We start from the raw sequence: 20,753 nt of genomic DNA on the forward strand, positions 1-20,753 counted from the left end.
GAGGCTAAAACATCCCCACCCAATACAAGTGAATCACGTGTATGTACAGCAAAAAACTGATCAGGACTAGACAGCAAAAACTTCTATCCCTGTTATTTTATTGAAGGATAAAAGTACATCACAGATTAGTCCAAGAGGAAATAGTCTATGATAAACTCTAGGTGGGAACTAGTTTTAATCATAGGCTATTTCCTCTAGGACTAATCCGTGGTGTACTTTTTTGGGGATTTATGGACCCTTAGGTCTTTAACTTCAGGAGCTAAGGGTGATATGGGATATGCCCTAATTAAATTTCTAGCCCTAATGGTGTCTGTTGTTCATCTGTCTCATTTGTTTTAATACAGACACTGATTACTAGGGGCGGATACTAGGGGAATAAAATAACTGAGGGATAGAAATTTTTGCTGTCTAGTCCTGATTAGTGTTTTGCTGTACATACACGTGATTCATTTGTATTGGGTGGAGATGTTTTAGCATTATGGGCATACCAATAAAAGTTATATTTTAAATGAGTATCGTTTGATATCAACAGTTGTCAGCCTATCTGTGAAGTTTTTCATGCATATATTTAGTTGCAAAACTGGATTAGATTTCTACATCAAAACCAAAAGAGAAAAATAAACCTATTTTGAAAATTACAATTTTCAGTGAAAATTGGATGACAAATAGTTCATCACCAGGGGTGTAGCTGGGAGTAGACATTGACAGGGCATGGTAGGATGTATAGCAGATAGGACGTCATTCCTGCTGCAGCTGCCAGACACAGAATGCCTCTATCAGATGCAATCAGCTATTTACTACAACTGACAGAGGTCACAGTGCATCCGAGTCGGACAGGAAGTAGGAGTGAACTTGCTGAAATTGGGTTGCTTCTAGAAATTGAATTAAGATCTTACAGGAAGAGGTGGAGTACAGGAAAGTGGGTAACAGAAAATAGCATCAGCTTGTCAGGAATGTGAGCTAGAAAATTTAATAATATAGGTGTCCATTCTAAATAGTCTTTACAGTTTCTTGGTCAAAGGAAACAGCTGATATGTGTCAGTATATCTTATAATTCACTGGTAGAGAGACAGAGAAAGGCTAAGGAGCCATGTTACAGAAATCCAATGTTTTGTAGCAGAAAAAATGGCTGCATTTTACAGTACCAAAAAAAGACTGTCAGGATAATCCTGTCCACATATTGCGTAAAAAAGAGCCATCGGAAAGTTTCATCTTCAAAAACACATTTGTGAAAAATTAAGATATCAGTTTTAACTGTGGAAACGCAAGTGTTTGGGACCTTAGTCTAAAAGTATTCTTATATGCATAATGAATGGGAGACTAATGGTGCTATATATACAGTGGCATACAATGGGCTTATATGGTGAAAATTCTCCCGATGTGTACCTCCAACTGTCGCATAAAACAAAGGAGCCCAGAATGGCTACAAAAGGAATGGGAAATGTATAGGTAGTACTTTTACTTTTCCGATGCATTCCCGCAGCAGTTTTTCCCGCAGAACTTTAGCACTACGTATCATCCCATGGGGTCTCAGCTATAAGTATGTCTTTAGAGTGTGGGTAGAACATACAAACGTCACACAGATATTGTGAATGGTCGGCTTTGAACCCAAAATCCCAGTGTTCTAAGACAACAGTGCTCAGTAATGATCCAACTCTCATGCTGTAGATAGATTAGATTTTGTCAAATTAGATATTACAGTGATTTTGTATAATGTACCAACAATTGAAAGGTAAACAAATCTGTGCTGTTATGTATGCCCTTTATCAGCATGGTATATGATTTCTCTTTACTAAATATGACTGCATATAGATGCTATAATGCTGTATGATGTAGTTTTCTACTCTATAGCATAGAAATTGAAGAAGGGACAACAATTAGAGATGAGCAAACACTAAAATGTTCGAGGTTCGAAATCCGATTCGAACAGCTGCACACTGTTCAACTGTTTGAACGGGTTTCGAACCCCATTATAGTCTATGGGGGGAAATGCTCGTTTCAGGGGTACGCAACATTCGATCAAATTCTACTTACCAAGTCCATGAGTGAGGGTCGGGCTGGATTCTTCTCCCTGCGCAGCGTCCCCGCGTCCTCTTCCGGCCTTGAATTCACTCTGCTAGGCATCGGGCCTAGGCAGAGCCGACTGCGCATGCCCATGCCTGCGCGGACATGCGCAGTCGGCTCTGCCCAGGCCCGATGCCTAAGCAGAGTGAATGCAGAGCCGGAAGAGGACGCGGGGATGCTGCGCAGGGAGAAGACTTCTAAAGGTAAGAGAAGAACCAGCGTTGATTGGCAATGTATAGCATTCTGCCAATCAACGCTGGTTCTGCATCGAATCTTAACTTCGAACAGCTAGTAGTATTCGATCGAGTACGAGTATTTCGAATAACGTAGTATTCGATCGAACACCTACTCGATCGAGTACTACTCGCTCATCTCTAACAACAATGTAACGTTAACATTTTAGATGCAGTTATAATTAAGCAGGGGTTTTTCCTTTCCAAATGAGAGATGATAAGAATACTGATATATTCTTTGAACCAACAATAAGACCAGACATTTAGTAGAACAGCTACATGTTGTAGATGTAACAGTCCTTAACCTGACTCCCAGTGAGCTGCATATGTAAGAGGGTTAGGTCATACTTCTGTAAGTTAGCATGATATCTTATCACAGAATACAACAAAATACAAAAAAGTCATTCTGTCTTTTGTGGTAAGATATCATGCTACAGCAGTTTAACCAATTGCAGAAGTTCGGGTCAACTGTGCTACATGTGTACATTAATAGTGCAATGTATCTGGTCATTTTTGCTGTTTGCATATGGCTGTTCGTACTAACTTTGAAGCATTGTAGTATACAGACTTGTTTTGCTGAGTCTGTAGTGAGCTCCAAGAGTCAGGTTAATGACTATTACATTACTGCTGTACTACTGTATTTTGTATTTGGGGGGAATTTATACTATAACAAAAGTTTTGCAATAAGAATTGCTTTTTATTACCTAGCCCTTTGTTTCTTATTTGGTAACACCTTATAATATGATATTTACTTTCCCATACAGCAAGACCAACAGCTCAAAGGACTACTGAATCTACAGTTTCCACAACCTCATCAGTCAGTAGTTTTGGCAGTGGGTACAGTATGGACAGTGATAGTAACACCACGCAGGGGGATAACAATCTGTTTCAAGTTCCAAGAATGTAAGTAACAATCTGTTTTTTCCATCTCAAGATAAATATATGTACCCATCCACTTCTACCACCTTATGAAAAGGTACAATTTATCATTTCTTTTAATAGAGCAATTCATACAAAATACTCAACTATTATCTCTTCACATCTGCATTGATCTCAGATTCTGCCACGCATAGTGAAAAAAAATACTGCAGCTTTGCATGCAGCACTGTTTATTCTGTCACACCTATGAACACCTCAGTGGAAGCCATTGAGGCCCATCAGATTGTAGCGGTATCTATGGGATTATAAGTAGAAACCACAAATTTCATATATTTAGCATGATGGCATTTCTAGTAACTAGAAGAATTAGAGCAATGGTTAGTGTAATTCAGCCACTGGCTACAAGAAATAACTATGAGATGGTTCATTCATAAGGATAAAGGTAACTGTGAGAAGGTTTGTATATAAAGGATAGAGTTTTTATATGTATTGCCCTGGGACAGGATTTTAGAAGGCTGTAAACTGGTTCTTAGACTCCGAATGTATAGTACGTTATTAAATTACTGAGCTATGACCTCTATCACTGACATATTGATTTTTAAAAGGTTGACTAGTTCCTATTTTTATTCTTTAAAGGGATTGGCCACTTTCAGACCAATATTGACAAACAAATGTGCAATAAAAAGATATACAATTTTGCAATATACTTTCTGCATCAATTCCTCACAGTTCTCTAGATTTCGGCTTGTTGTCATTCATTCTGTTACTTGTGGATAAAAGTCTGACCATGGTCATGTGACTTACGGTCCATGGTCATGTGATGAGCACACAGGTGTCGCTTGTTATAGTCACAGCCCAGTAATCAGACATCTGCCTGGTAACAAGCGACACCTGTGTGCTCATCACATGACCATGGACCGTAAGTCACATGACCATGGTTAGAGTTTTATCCTCTATAAGTAACAGAATGTATGACAACAAGACGAAATCTAGAAAACTGTGAGGAATTGATACAGAAAGTATATTGGAAAATTGTATATCTTTTTATTGTACATTTGTTTACCCCTTTAACACTGCTGCTACAATGATGTTGATGTTAGTGTGACAAGACCACTATAGCCAACCAGTATAGCCAATCACAAACCTCGGCAGTCACCTCTTCACAAATTGCATGTGACTGCCTAGATGTACAGTTTTGTGACAAGATCACAAAGGAACGGAGCTGCCAAAGGAGGCATAGGGAGAGGTAAGAAATGACCATGTTTCTCTGAAAATAAGACAGAGGCTTATATTATTTTTTTGCTTAAAAACATTGGTTAGGACGGGTTCACATCTGTGTCCTGGTCTCTGCTTTCAGCTTCCCGTCTTCTGCCCAAGAAACTGGACAGAAGACAAACCAGCAGTCACTTTTTAAACCATTCATTTGAGCGCCTGTGAGCGTTTTGTGGTCTCCACGGCGAAACCGTTTTTTTCTTAACTGGACACAAAGTCGGACAGGTTTCTGTCTCCTGTCGGCAGAAGGCAGAAACCTGAAAGTGGAGACCAGGGTGCAGATGTGAACCCGCCCTTAGGGCTTATTTTCAGGGGATATCTTATTTTTTTATGAACAACAATCCACTCACCCCTAACATCCAAAAAATTTGAGTTGGCAAGTGTCAATGGTGGATGAGCTCTCACACACAGATCTGCATCACTCCAGTCAAAGGTGTGGCACTGTCAAGTCCCTTGCCATTTCAGCAGCGTTCCATTGCAGCCAAGTGTCATGGCTGGCTCCCCTTGGTGACTGGAGGCAGCCACAATGCTCAGTCTTGGGAGTGGAGTGATGCCAGTGGGACTTCCCCCATCTGTGTATGAGAGCCCAGCACTACCGGTAGTCAACCCGTACTGTTATGAAGAACTGTTTCACTAATGCCATCTTGTACAGATGGCTCCCATAAGGTTGATGTCTAATTCTTTGGGGGGTGTCTGCTTTTTTTTGAGAGGTATCTGCTTAACTTGATGAAGGGTCTACTGTATCTGTCCTGCTGTATTATATTTACTTTTTTCATGCATAGCTGCTTGGACACTATTTTTAGTGAACTACAATTAGGACTTATTTTGGAGTAAGAGCTTATATTTCAATGAGAGCCCAAAATTCCTGAAAAATCATGCTAGGGCTTATTTCCAGGGTAGGTTTTATGTTCAGGGAAGCAGGGTATTTTTCATATTCCCTGTAGCAGTAGTACTAAAGAATAAACATATGAACTGGACAACATCTTTATTATATCAGTTGAAAATATTTCAGCATAAGATATCATACTCCATACTGAGTCTGAGGTCATCTACATGTAAATGAAATTACATTTTACTTCTCATATTAGAAAAAAAAAACTGACTCCTAGAATAGATCTGAATTGTAGGTATTAAAAGATGTGTTAAAAATGTATCCAACAATACTAAAAAAAAAAAACTTTATAGTTCATCCTTATGAGTATTTTAGACTAAGCTTTTTCTATAATTAATACCATAATACTGTTAGGTTACGCCACATTTTAGTTTATACTAATCTTCAGTATAGTCATTTTTATACAATTTTGCTATTAATTTGAATCTATTACATTTTTCGTCCTTTTATGTAGATATATTTAATAGAAAAAGTAGACGAATTGTTGCCACTTTGTACAGTACTAATATTATGTGGGGAAGTATTAATGATCCGGAGATCAAAATTGGGCTCAGAATTTACAGGATATTAAATGAAACTCATGCAGTCTGTAGAGAAACCAAAGCTCTACCAGTTAAAGAGCACTAGGCAGAGTATTAAAGAGCACTAGGCAGAATATTAAAGAGTACTAGACAAAGTATTAAAGAGTACTAGAGTATTAAAGAGTACTAGGCAGAGGATTAAAGAGTACTATACAAAGTATTAAAGAGTATTAGGTAGAGTATTAAAGAGCACTAGAGTACTAGACCGAGCATTAAAGAGTACTAGACAGAGTATTAAAGAATACTAGACAAAGTGTTAGAGCACTAAACAGACTATTAAAGGGTTCTAGTAGAGTATTAAAGAATACTATACAGCGTATTAAAGAGTACTAGGCAGAATATTAAAGAGCACTAGAGTACTTGACCGAGTATTAAAGAGCACTAGGTAGAGCATTAAAGAGTATTAGGCAAAGTATTAAACAGTACTAGGCAGAGTATTAAACAGTACTAGGCAGGGTATTAAACAGTAGTAGACAAAGTATTGAAGAGTACTAGACAGAGTATTAAAGAGTGCTAGACAGAGAATTAAAGAGTACTAGACAGAGTATTAAAGGCACAAGCTATGTTTTTCTGTTCAATGTTGAAATTCATTACACTCATAGGTACATTTCAATTGTATCGTCTTACTGTTTGGTTTTGCTGTGACTTTTGGAAATATAATTGCAAAAAATTATGTGGTTGAATTATAAAAGTTTTATGTTTAGATCACCAGTAAATTTGTCCCAGATAACCCCAGCATGGGCATTCTGAAGCTATGTAACAGTCTTATTAGAATTTTCATGTGCAAAGACTTTTGTGTGCAAGAGGCCTTAAGATGGTGGAGAACCGATTATTGAGCAAATACAATCATCAATGTAATACTTCTTTATCATACTTTAAGCCCTATTATTATATGCCTTATATGTAAATGTATTGTTTTTTACGCTCTCTCTCTGCTATTAACCTATTCAATATGAAACAAAAAATATTGGCTCATACATTACTTGCTCATAGCTCATTGTCTGGTACCAGCTGAATGATAAAGAGTCTTTTGCCAGGCAAGAAAACTACACTCACCGGCCACTTTATTAGGTACACCATGCTAGTAACGGGTTGGACCCCCTTTTGCCTTCAGAACTGCCTCAATTCTTCGTGGCATAGATTCAACAAGGTGCTGGAAGCATTCCTCAGAGATTTTGGTCCATATTGACATGATGGCATCACACAGTTGCCGCAGATTTGTCGGCTGCACATCCATGATGCGAATCTCCCGTTCCACCACATCCCAAAGATGCTCTATTGGATTGAGATCTGGTGACTGTGGAGGCCATTGGAGTACAGTGAACTCATTGTCATGTTCAAGAAACCAGTCTGAGATGATTCCAGCTTTATGACGCATTATCCAGCTGAAAGTAGCCATCAGATGTTGGGTACATTGTGGTCATAAAGGGAGGGACATGGTCAGCAACAATACTCAGGTAGGCTTTGGCGTTGCAACGATGCTCAATTGGTACCAAGGGGCCCAAAGAGTGCCAAGAAAATATTCCCCACACCATGACACCACCACCACCAGCCTGAACCGTTGATACAAGGCAGGATGGATCCATGCTTTCATGTTGTTGACGCCAAATTCTGACCCTACCATCCGAATGTCGCAGCAGAAATCGAGACTCATCAGACCAGGCAACGTTTTTCCAATCTTCAATTGTCCAATTTCGATGAGCTTGTGCAAATTGTAGCCTCAGTTTCCTGTTCTTAGCTGAAAGGAGTGGCACCCGGTGTGGTCTTCTGCTGCTGTAGCCCATCTGCCTCAAAGTTCGACGTACAGTGCGTTCAGAGATGCTCTTCTGGCTACCTTGGTTGTAACGGGTGGCTATTTGAGTCACTGTTGCCTTTCTATCAGCTCGAACCAGTCTGGCCATTCTCCTCTGACCTCTGGCATCAACAACGCATTTCCGCCCACAGAACTGCCGCTCACTGGATGTTTTTTCTTTTTCGGACCATTCTCTGTAAACCCTAGAGATGGTTGTGCGTGAAAATCCCAGTAGATCAGCAGTTTCTGAAATACTCAGACCAGCCCTTCTGGCACCAACAACCATGCCACGTTCAAAGGCACTCAAATCACCTTTCTTCCCCATACTGATGCTCGGTTTGAACTGCAGGAGATTGTCTTGACCATGTCTACATGCCTAAATGCACTGAGTTGCTGCCATGTGATTGGCTGATTAGAAATTAAGTGTTAACGAGCAGTTGGACAGGTGTACCTAATAAAGTGGCCGGTGAGTGTATATCAACACTTTTCTACCATGCAATGACTCTTACTAGATTCTATACTGGGCCAATTACTTTATTTACAAGGTAAAGTCAGTAGGGAATATTCTGATGGACATTAGTCTTCATACACAAAATGTTATTTATACCAATTGATTGAGAGAAACTCATTTAGTTTCATTTAGGCTGAGGCTCCATGTTTGCGGAAACACAGCAAAATCTGCACAAAAAGCTGCGTTTCCGCAACATGGGACATCTGGCTAATGCATTTTATTACCATAGGAAGTTACAGCATAACATGAGCATTTACCATCACTTACTAATACTGTAGGTGGTTGACCCTCATTTCCTAGAATGTACAGAAGGAATTATGTAAATATAAGATTTAGCTCATGCATAGCACAAGGACTGGAAGGAAACATCCAGTCCACAGATAAATGTTGCTGTTGTGTTTAAAGGGGTTATACACCTTACGAAAAAAATTGCATAAAATAATAAAAGATTCAGTACTCTCCTCTATGTTCCTTTGGTACTCCAGCACTGGCTTTCCAATGATCCTACCGGTCTATGTTTACATGTGAACAGTGGGAACATACACTGATATCATAGAGCCCCATAGCAAAATATAAAGGTCCCTGTAATGTTTTCATAGTATTGGAGAATTCTTTCACAAAAAATTTCACACTCCACATCACCCAGGTGTTATATTAATATGGTGATCATTCTGAACACTGTGGACCATTTTACTAAGATTGGCATATTGTATTGTCTTAATGAACAGCCAAGTTGGAGTGAAATGTCCAAGCACCAGAAATTGAAATCTATATCAACTAGGGGCTAGTGTAAATTTCAGGCATTACGTCACCTGTAAATTTGATGGGGAGCAAAGCCCACCCCCATCCCCCACCCCAATACTTTCAGGTTAAGTAGCAAAAGATGCACATGCCTTGTACAAATCATCCACTATATTTTTTTTAATATTTGTACGAGGCAACTGGAACTCAATGCATAGAGATTAATACAGGTATCATTGAACTCAATGTCAAATCTCTTAAATCTGTTAAAATCTCCATACATTGTGCACTGCCCAGTGGTGGTTGAAGGAAAAAGCAGTGAATTAGTGTTGGGAAGCAGAAGAAGAAGTTTAATGCCAGATCCCTTCTTCCCCCGGGTTTCATAGCAGCTATGTAATGCCTACATGGTACACCAATGAGGAACGACATGTGACCACTGAAGAAAAATCAGTAGCCATAACAGTTACCTGCCAGATTACTGGCGTTGTGGCTCACACAATGTAAACAGAGACTGGAAAGATAGTCATGGGGCACTGAAATGCCAGGGATGGAGAGTGCTAATTTTCTTTTTTTATTCTACAGATATAGCAGATTCAATTTGACTTCCTGCCGTGTGATAACTTTATGCAGCCTGATATCTTATTACAGATGATAAGATTTGCCATAAGCTTTTGTTAAAAAAAATCCTGATTACTCTGCGCCACAGTGTTATTAATGTGTTACATGTCATTTTAAACTTAGCTACATCTGTATTTTGAGCAGTTTTTAATGTTTGGTTGGTTTTTTTTGGAACTAGTTCTGTAGATTGTTCATTTATGGGATCATTGGGGCTTCCAGCAGTTGTAGCCCATATTCTAACAACATGCAATAATTTCTTGTGATAGGGAAAACACTTATAAAGAACCTTACATATCATCTAAGAGGGCAGTGCTCTCAATTCAATGTACTTTCAGTTTTGCAGGTATTTGGCTCAGATCTAGACATGTCGGTGCCATCATTTGTGGCTATTGATATCACTGCACTGTCAGAGGGGCCATTCACACAGCTCAGTGTCATCACTGGGCGGGGGAAATGTCCCCAGATAGTTCACTTCTATAGTCTTTATTTATTTATTTTTTTAATGTAGATTGTGAGCCCCACATAGAGCTCACAGTGTACACTTTTCCCTATCAGTATGTCTTTTTGGAATATGGGATGGAAATCCATGCAAACATGGGGAGAACATACAAACTCCTTGCAGATGGTTTTATGCTCTTGGCGAGATTTGAACACCAGGAATCCAGCGCTGCAAGGCTGCAGTGCTAACCACTGAGCCACCGTGTGACCCCTGCTTCTATAGTCTTGAAATGAATGAAGGTGGGTGTTCCTCACTGTCAACCGTGAGACTGAGTTGTAAGGCCAACCCCTCTGATGTGGGGTTTCCAGCTCCCAGCAGCTATAGTTTAAGGATAAAGTAGTCTCACAAGTTCTGGTGTCCGATACTGCAGCTATTTGCAGTTTGTTTATTCAAGTGAATGAGACTGGGTTGGTATACAAATAAGGGTGGATTCACACTACAATCATAGGATGAGAGCAAAAGATTCTCAGATTCAACAACAGATACCCACAGAAGCAACCTCCCCCTGATGTCTGTCTGTTTTCACCCCATGTAAAAAACAAAAGCTTTCTTCTGTATGCAGGACTTTTTCTTCAGTTACAAAAGTAAGCAGACATGATGGAAGTTTACACTAGAGTCGATGGGAATGGACTCAGATGAAGGGACTACATCTGTGTCCATTATTCTACTACTGTTAATGTCCATTGCTGTCATTCTATGATGGGTGACAGCAACAAACCCCCAAATTGTAGTGTGAATGTATCCTAACAGCTGCTACCAAACGTTGATAAAACCAGTGCTCAGTAGATTGCCACAGCCACTTCATCCAGCTGAATGGTGGGGGTAATGGGAATTCGGCCACCACCAATCTGGTATTAGTGACCTCTCCTAAGTTAAGGCCGTGAATGTTAAAGTCCCAGAAAACCCCTTCAAAATCATGTACATTGAATCTGATGGTCTAATGACTAAATGAATACAAGCTTATAATAAAAATGTATCTAAATAAAACATCCAAAAGCAGGCCTTACATGTGTTGTGTGTAGATAAAAAAAAAAATAGCATCATACGTTTTGCTCTCTATAGGCATCATCCTCTGTATGGGAGAGAAAACCATCAAATGTTTTAACCGCTAATATCATTTATCATAATAATTATCCAACTGGTTCTGAGGGATCAACAATAAAATATTAATTATTGCCGTTTCTGTCTCCCATTTCTATAGACTCTCAGCCTCTCTCTTGAAAGTGGTAAAAGTCTTGTATTATCTGATAGTACACTGGCCTATAACTAATGCACTATTGGAAACTGTACAATAGCAGCTTTAGATCATTTAGATTTTTTTTTTACATGAAAATGGACTAGTAATAATACCCTTGTTTTTAACAGTGGTAAAATGAACCAAAATGGGCAAGACCAGACTGGATTGGGCTTGACTGAAACAGAAGGTTAGACCTACCATGACATTTCCATTCATATTTTTTCTCTACATTGACCAACATTATTTTCTTTGGTTTTTAGCAGTTTAGAGAAGCAGTCTCAATTTCTAAATTACAAATGTATCACATAAACTGATTGCCATCGATTTTGTAAAATGAATCATTTATAGTGTAAGGCTAAGGCCCCATGGGACGACCTGTAGCTACAAAGCGCTGCGGGAAAAACCGTGGCAGGAACACTTTGCGGTTCTTCCCGCAGCACTTTAAACAGAAAGTTTGCAGAGTTTTCCTCTGTGGACTTTCCGTTGCAATTATATCTACGGGGAAGCCGCCGGCATTTCCGTAGATATAATTGACATGCTGCGATTTCCAAAACTGCGCCGGTTTTGGAAATTGCAACGTGTCCGAGCTGCAGTTTTAAATGCATAGTGAGCATGGGATTTGCAAGAATCCCATCCACTTTGCAGATACTGTAAAACGCATTTCCAGCCCGTGGGGTCCCGGCCTAACACCACTTCCCTTGGTCTCTTACACAAGGTTAAATGTGTAGCTTTTAGGAAATTAGACTCATGATATAAAGTAAATACATACCCATTGACCATTGGCTTTTAATCTTACAATATAATAGACAAAATAAACTTGCTTATTAAAAGTGGACACAATTACAGTGTAAAGGTACTGACAGTGGATGCGAATGAGGGGCGGTTTGTATGCAATAATATAGACCATATACAGCAGATACATAATTTTTTTTTATTATTCTACTCTTAAATTTCTGTCTGAATGTTTGAAATCATTGAAGCCTCTTTTTCAGTCTGAGACATAGGAAAAGGGTATTGGAATCAGCAGCTCATACAACTGTCTATCCTCTAACAGACATGTTGTAAGTCTCCATGGTAGTCTGGGCCCAGATAAAGAAGGAAAGACAAGTGTAAATGCTGCTAAAATGTATGGATGGGAAATGGCCGATGGTTGTAAGGAGTTGTACTGGGAGGTCACGCTGAGCTTAAAAGATGAAAAAGATAAAAAACAAAACCTGATTTGACCCCTAGTTTACCTTATATTTCTTGTGATATCGAAATATGTACTACATTATAAGATCTTTTTTTATTAAACTGTATTTGCCATTGAAACGTATTTTTTCTCATTTTATCACAACATGAAGAACATTATTACTCATGTAGTTTACTGCTTGTAATGGCAGGAAACAGAAAATGTCTCCCCATGGAAACATTCATTCTTACAAGCTTGTTGAGGCCTTGAACAGCTTGATTTACGTCTTCAGGTTGCAGATCAGAGCAATGTTTCATAGTTATTTTGCTACTTCTCATCACGATGGACCATAAACAAATCATTTGCTTTATTTGCATCCTAGAAAAGCTTATTTCTATTTATCTCATATTGCATAAAATTACTGTTCAGTAGTACAACTGATGATGGTGTGAACAAAAGATGAAAAGTAGTCCTTCATATGCTTACACTGTTGCATTCATCTCCAGGTAAAACCCAAGTCATGGGTGAAATCAAAATTGCCCTAAAAAAAGAGATGAAGACAGATGGGGAGCAGCTGATCGTAGAGATCCTACAGTGCAGAAATATTACTTATAAATTTAAGTCTCCAGATCATCTGCCAGGTAAACTAAAGCAATATTACAGTTGTCTACATGTCTTCCCAATAAAATAACAATTTTTTAGCATCTTTTCTTAGAACTCTGTTCATCTATTATTCCTCCTGGAAATGTATGAATAAATGGACAACTACAACCTGAAATGTCTACACACAGTCTGACACTGTTTGAGACAGTATTCAAGAGTGTTGTAGCATTTGTGTGGTGTGTCTGTGTTTCTCTTTGCAGAATAAGTCCAGTACTGAATGTACGTTGTTGTCCACGATTGAATTACACTCAACAAATATGTATTTATATGTCTTATATTTCTGCTCTTTTAGGAAATATTAGAGATTTTCTATCTCTAATAAGGGGAGACAGGACTGTTTGCTAATCCTCCCCCTCAAATATCCCTATAGACTGTTGAACAACTCTGTCGAGTTCACCTTAAAAGGAGTTTGTCACCAGAAACCAGTATATGAACCCAGCCCAGCAGATAGATAAGTTAAAGGGGTATTCGCATGACACTTGTTCACTAACCTGTAGGCTGTTGTGCTCTCTTCACTTCCTGCTTTTCTTCAGCACATTGGTGGCGGGGTTTCACTTCCTTGCAATTGGTTGTAAATGAATTACCACAGTGTGAAACTGATGTAGCAGAGCTGGATTTGAGTCAGCTTGCAGTACATACAGAGGACTCCCTATCTCAGCCCTTATCAGCCAAATTCAATTAAACCGACTGATAAGAGCTCAAAAATCCTGGAGCTCTCACCTCTCCTATCTGAGAAGCTCCACTACTTAAAAGACACAAACAGCTCAGAGATGCTCCCATCCCCTCCCTCCCCCCTGAAAGCAGACAGCTACATCACTTGACAAATGAGCAGATAATCCCAAGGGCCATAGAAATGGAGTGTAAACAATGAAGTGAATAAATTAAGATAGCGGCCAAACAAAGCAGTTTTGATAAAGCAATGCATTTAGGAAAAGTCTTTAATCCACATAAACTAGCAGTATAGATATGATCCTTGTGATGGGACAACCCCTTTAAGGTTACCTAAATTAAACAATGATTTTTCCTTGTGACTTGGTGGCTCCATTGCTAAGATTTTAATACAAAAATGAGCTCTCTAGAACAGTGAGGGTGTTGTCATTGCTCCAAGATGTAAGTGGCAACATCCCCATTGCTCATTGGCAGGGGAGCCACAGGGTAACCAGAATCAAACACACCATTTCATTCAGGTGACCCTAACTTATCTATCTACAGGGCTGGCTTGATATGCTAGGTTCTGGTGCTAGGGTGATAGTGGTGGTGACCAGATAACTTTCCTTTATTTTTAATTTTTTTTAAATTACACTACATCATATTGTTTAAGACATCATTGTCTTTCATTTTGTTAAGTCATCTTTTTCCAGTATGTTGAGCCACAGAGAAAACATGGGCATAGGCTCACACAATATCTACAACTGTTATACCATCCTTCACTTTGCCATGATTCAAAAATGGTATAGACATAGACTGTGGTTTGAACTGTACCTGCTTGCACCAGAATATGCAGTCATTCTGGGAAAAGAAAGCAAGTACATACATTGTAATACGTGCTGTATTAATTCATAGCTATACCTAATTCTGAAACTGAATTCCTGTAAACATACATGATTTACATTATTTTGCAGATCTTTACGTGAAGCTGTATGTTATTAATATAGCAACACAGAAGCGAATAATAAAGAAGAAGACAAGGGTTTGTAGACATGATCGGGAACCTTCGTTCAATGAGACGTTTCGATTTACTATGAGTCCTGCTGGACACTCTTTGCAAGTAAGTGTTAATTCTAAGTATATTACCAACAATGAGCCATAATGTATACTCAAACTACATTTACATATATTATTTTCTGCAGTAGTAGATTAGACCATGTAAGAAAATTTGTAAAAAGTATGATTTTTTTCTTGCGAGAAGAAGGACACTGTACCTCTAGGTTATACTAATCCATTCTCCTCATTCTGGAGATCCATGGGAGTCTTCATACGGCTGACTCCTCTACTGTTTAGGTTTCCAGGCAGTGTTTGTCAGCACATTCTCTGTGCCCTTATTTTATCATAATTGAAGTATTAGCCATGGTAAATAATTGACCTGTTCCCAAAGAAGAAGAATATCATAACCTTTATAGCATCAACATTCAAGATCTCAAAAAGGAGAAATGTATATGGGATGTCAATGAAATTAAATGCTGTTCAATCTATCCACATAGATTGGAGAAACAAGAACTTGCTTGGTAAGTAATTTGAGAATAGATAGATAGATAGATAGATAGATAGATAGATAGATAGATAGATAGATAGATAGATGGATGGATGGATGGATGGATGGATGGATGGATGGATGGATGGATGGATAGATAGATAGATAGATAGATAGATAGATAGATAGATAGATAGATAGATAGATAGATAGATAGGTTATCTGTTTGAACTATTGGATTATGAATGATGCTGCATATAAATATATTTAATATTCTTCATTTATATTGTATCATAGATTCTACTTGCCTCAAATGGAGGAAAATTTATGAAGAAAACTCTGATTGGTGAAGCTTACATCTGGCTGGACAAAGTGGACCTTAGAAAACGGATAGTAAATTGGCACAAACTTTTAGCCAGTTCTACTCAGACACATTGATAAGAGTCTTTGCTGGGGGCACAATGTCAGGATAGAGATTAAATGGAATTGAAGGCGCCCAAGAAGCAGAATGTGTTTCAGACTAGACTGAGAAGGTTTTGTTGACATGTTTTGCAGTTGATTGGAGAACAAGGAGTCTGCTAAAATGCATTCCAGAGGCTTAAGAAAACATGGCCTCTAGTATCTAGAAGAATGTTAATGAGTCCAGTTTAGAATCTTAGAAGCACTCTATTCTAAGGCAGTATCAGACACAACAGATCATAGCAAGAAAACTATATTAGTATCACAACTAGTATGTGTTCTACATAATTTGCACCTTAGATGTTTCTCATCTATAGCTACTATAAATTACAGTTTAGTATGTTTATTGGATATGGAATATTTGCAAGTTTAACCAGTATATTTACTTCCTATGAGTTGCAGGTAATGTTCTCACTATGCCACGTGTACAGTATCAGTACAGTAAGCGTGCAGTGCCTATCTTTTCTTCTGTCATTCAAATAGCAAAAAGGCTGATGACATGAGCTTATCCTCGATGAAGAAATACATCAGCTATGACAAATCTTACAGTTGTTGGTTTGTTTGCATTGGTTGCTAATTACAAATCTGTTCTTGTAGGTACATGTAAGAGTTAAAACATTAGTGTTACAATACAGACCGAGGCTTTCAGTAACATGATGTTTCACAAAAGATAAAACATCAGGGCTTGTCTTTCATGCCAACCTAGAATTAGGCAAGGCATTTGAAGAGTAATGATTGAGACGACGTTCTGCATCTTCTCTTAGAAACTCAGGTGAATGACTGAGATTATGGGTATGGTGAAAATGTATTGTTACTGAGAAATCCTACAATTAGTATGGACTATTATATGGTGCAGTCAGTGGTTTCTAGCAAAATTCTATGTCAATTAAAATCACTCTGAATGGAAATTTGTGTTAGTTTTCCGTATTTTTATTTTCTAACGGGTTCTATCACAAGCTAAAATGCGTGAAAAGTGTGCAATTCTTCTTTAAACTCGGATTCTTTTATGCTCTGACTTACTGTAAAAGACTGCAAAGCATGCGAATGGTTGCTATAGAAATGTCAAGTCAGAATGATAGCACAAATACAGATTCTCGCTCGGAAACCTGTAATCAGCACTAAATTAGCAGGGCTAACATTGGTTTGCCTTTATTCTCACAATACATTCCACTGATAGGACTGCATTATTGTTCCAAACCATAAAATATCATTTTCTTTCTGTCTCTCTGGGTCATAAATTGTATATAGTAGCTGCACATCCGAACCATCAATCTGTTTCCCTAGTGCAGACATTCTTAGAATTCGTACCTTTTGAACAAATGAAATCTTGCAGATGCATTCTTCATCTGTCGTATAGAGTGAGTGACAACTTTTTTGGTGCATCCTTGAATCATAAATGGTGCACTATATGCTTCCAATGTGTGCCAACAATGTGTTATACCAAATTCTTAAGTCATTATGGAAGTATTCTATGCAACATTGATGTCTCAATGCTTTTTCTGTAGGTGAAAATAAATTAAAAAAAATCTTATAAAACAAAAACATTTAAAAAAATTGTAAGAAGCAAATATCAGTATTTTTGTTGCATATATATTTTAACACATTAGCATTGTTTATGGCTTTTTGCTTCTGTTATCTATTGAGCTTCAAGTTTAGGTTAAATATTAATCACCCACTAACTTTAATTTTATATAGAGAGAGCCAAGATAAAATCATGAAAATATATTTATTTATAGTTTATTTATATGCAAGCAAAGCAAATGTTACAACTCAGTTGAATCCAGAGGAATTGAAAGGATTAAGTAAAAAAAAAAAAAAAAAGCACAGTGTGTGTGTTTACATGCGAATGAGATTTATATTATTCTTAATACTTTAGGTTCACGAGTCTGGAAATTATGTTATAGATATTGAGTGTGAGTTGATAAGAGTTAATATTCTATGTCTGCAGATTGAAGAGACGGTATCCTTTCATTAATATTATAAATTGTTGGCGATACTTGAAACATAGTCTTTGTTAAGCACATGTAACAATAACATATAAAAAGTATGTTCAAGTAGCCAATATACAACACGACATATGTCACTTTACTCTCACGACCAAACTCCTCAAAGTCTTAAGTGTTGCAGACATTACTAGTGCCTGATTTTGTTAACATCTCAGATATGTTTAAGTTGCGTAGTTTCAGGTATTTTGAATACGATTTTTTTCAATTTGAAAAAAGCGAAACAGACTTATTTTACTCTTCACATTGCAGGAAAAGTACCCTGCTATCATAAAATATGAAGCAACACTGGCCATAGAAAATTGATATTCTCTCTTTAGCTATATATTAGAATTACCGTTCTATGCTCTGCTAGTCTAATGAATTTTGAATGCAAATGTCATAAGAAGCAAGTTCCTTTATTTTGTTATTGTGTAAATAAGTATACATTTTTGTAGATGAAAAGAATCGAAGGGTTATACTTCCCTTAGGCATTCAGCATGTAAATGTAAGCATTCTGTTCAATTGTAACTCTAGAAGTGTTCTGTGATGTGCTCAGATGATAAACCAGCGGTGGCTGAACAGTGTGTTAGTTGCCATCCATTGAGAATCTGTACAGAGAGCTAAATATATAAGAGATATAAAGAAAAGTGTAAAAAAAAAAAAAAAAAAGCTATAATGGAATTAAGTAAATTCTGTATTGTCCTACACTAAATGTTTTCGTATTGAATGTTGCATGCATTGATGGAGGTCTGCTCTTTTTTTTTTTTGTTTGTTTTGAGTATTTTTTTATTTAATTTTTTTGTTTCAAATCCCTTTAAAAATATTTTGTTAAGGAAAATAATGATGTAAAAAGTTACAATGATCTGTATAGAATATGCCTGTAAATCTGTTTCATTCTGTTCATTTTATGTAAAAATTCATGTCATAGTTTTTTGTGGTTGTACACAGGATGTAACTTGAGAACTTATGCAAATTGTGATGTACAAAAGGTTGTAATCCAGTCAAATGAATAAATATTTATAACATCCCTTTCTCTGTCAATTTAATGCATGTTTATTATTTTTATTTTAGTTTCTTCACAAAAATTTACGATTTTTTTAAAAAAAAGTATATCAAATTGTTGGATTGAAAGATATATTTATCCTTTTAACGGTACTAATACACAGGCATTCAAAGGGAACCATTCACAAGGAACGTGGCATTCTATAGTATCTGTGAGCATAAGGCTGTTGATCAGGAATTGATATCTGTTTTTTATGGGGAAAGATTCAGTCAAATTTGTAATTAAAATGATTGTGCAAGACTAAATATTAATGATTAGAGATGAGCGAGTTGTATTCAATCGAGTAGGTATTCGATCGAATACTACGGTATTCGAAATACTCGTACTCGATCGAATACTACTCGCTATTAGAATGGAAAAAATTGATGCAGAACCAGCGTTGATTGGCCGAATGCTATACAGTCGGCCAATCAATGCTGGTTCTTCTCCTACCTTTAGAAGTCTTCTCCATGCAGCTTCGCGGTGTCTTCCGGCTCTTCATTCACTCTGCCAGGCATCGGGCCTGGGCAGAGCCGACTGCGCATGTCCGCTTGTAGTGTGGGCATGCGCAGTCGGCTCTGCCCAGGCCCGATGCCTGGCATAGTGAATGAAGAGCCGGAAGATGCCACGAGGACACTGCTAGGAGAAGACTTCTCGGAGGATCCAGCCTGACCCTCACTCGTGGACTTTGTAAGTATAATTTGATCGAATGTTGCCTACCGCTGAAACGAGCATTTTCCCCCCATAGACTATAATAGGGTTCGATATTCGATTCGAGTAGTTGAATGTTGAGGGGCTACTCAAAACGAATATCGAACCTCGAACATTTTACTGTTCGCTCATCTCTATTAATGACCTGTTCTTAGAATAGTTAATTTTGTATCAGCTCAACACCTGGCACCCCCACCAGTTAGTTGTTATATTCACAGTGTATAGAGCTAAAGCCATACACTGTGTACTGGCTATTATTATCGAGTCTTAGGTCTTATTTACTCAACAGTGATGTTTTTGAGAAATCTAATAGTATTTAAAAATGCATTCATTTTTCCGTTTATGATGGCCAAGTGTCATTAATTTTGCAGCAGATTTTAACTGTGCAAAAAACTGCTAAATTTCATTGGTCTTTTTTTGTTGACCCTAACCACTGATCCGTCTTTAATGGATCTAAAACTGAAAAAAAAAATCCATTTTCCATTAGTTAAAAATTGATCCATTTATTTCTATTGGGTTTATATGTCTGTATGGTGAAAGATAAAGCATTTTGTCTTTTTGATGGCTTTGAAAAATGGTCAGTCAAAAAAATGAACATGTGATTAGACATATTAAAATTAATGTGTTCTGAAAATGGCTATTTTTAATGTTATGTGAATCAGGCCTGAGGCATTCCTTTTAATTGAAATTAAATCCCCCTTCCACTAGACTGCACTGGCTTCTCTACTTGAGAGAGAGAGAGATGTGGCCATTGGTTCCATAGTGTGTTGTAGTGTTTATATATACATGTATCCAAGCTTATAGTATTTATTCTATAATGTAGGGATCTAAATAAACATCTGAATTATAGGGGTAAAGTTCATTAATGGACAGATTTTAAATTAACTTAAATCATTTATTCTGACTAGAGATGAGCGAACACTAAAATGTTCGAGGTTCGAAATTCGATTCGAACAGCCGCTCACTGTTCGAGTGTTCGAATGGGTTTCGAACCCCATTATAGTCTATGGGGAACATAAACTCGTTAAGGGGGAAACCCAAATTCGTGTCTGGAGGGTCACCAAGTCCACTATGACACCCCAGGAAATGATACCAACACCCTGGAATGACACTGGGACAGCAGGGGAAGCATGTCTGGGGGCATAAAAGTCACTTTATTTCATGGAAATCCCTGTCAGTTTGCGATTTTCGCAAGCTAACTTTTCCCCATAG

The 20,753-nt window shown here is 37.8% G+C and overlaps 1 protein-coding gene across 1 annotated transcript in view; it reads left to right on the top strand.

Annotated features, from left to right (window-relative positions):
* The window catches only part of PCLO (piccolo presynaptic cytomatrix protein), a 305,609-nt gene extending 287,174 nt beyond the window's left edge, over nucleotides 1-18,435 (top strand). Inside the window, exons 23-27 of the mRNA XM_075274050.1 lie at nucleotides 3,062-3,200; nucleotides 11,448-11,506; nucleotides 12,997-13,131; nucleotides 14,776-14,921; nucleotides 15,642-18,435. Of these exons, the coding sequence (XP_075130151.1) occupies nucleotides 3,062-3,200; nucleotides 11,448-11,506; nucleotides 12,997-13,131; nucleotides 14,776-14,921; nucleotides 15,642-15,782 (620 nt within the window). The 3' untranslated portion in view covers nucleotides 15,783-18,435. The remainder of the gene's footprint in view (nucleotides 1-3,061; nucleotides 3,201-11,447; nucleotides 11,507-12,996; nucleotides 13,132-14,775; nucleotides 14,922-15,641) is intronic.
* Nucleotides 18,436-20,753: the final 2,318 nt, after the last annotated feature.

The sequence above is a fragment of the Leptodactylus fuscus genome, chromosome 5 (genome assembly GCF_031893055.1).
Source record: "Leptodactylus fuscus isolate aLepFus1 chromosome 5, aLepFus1.hap2, whole genome shotgun sequence".
Taxonomy (NCBI): domain Eukaryota; kingdom Metazoa; phylum Chordata; class Amphibia; order Anura; family Leptodactylidae; genus Leptodactylus; species Leptodactylus fuscus.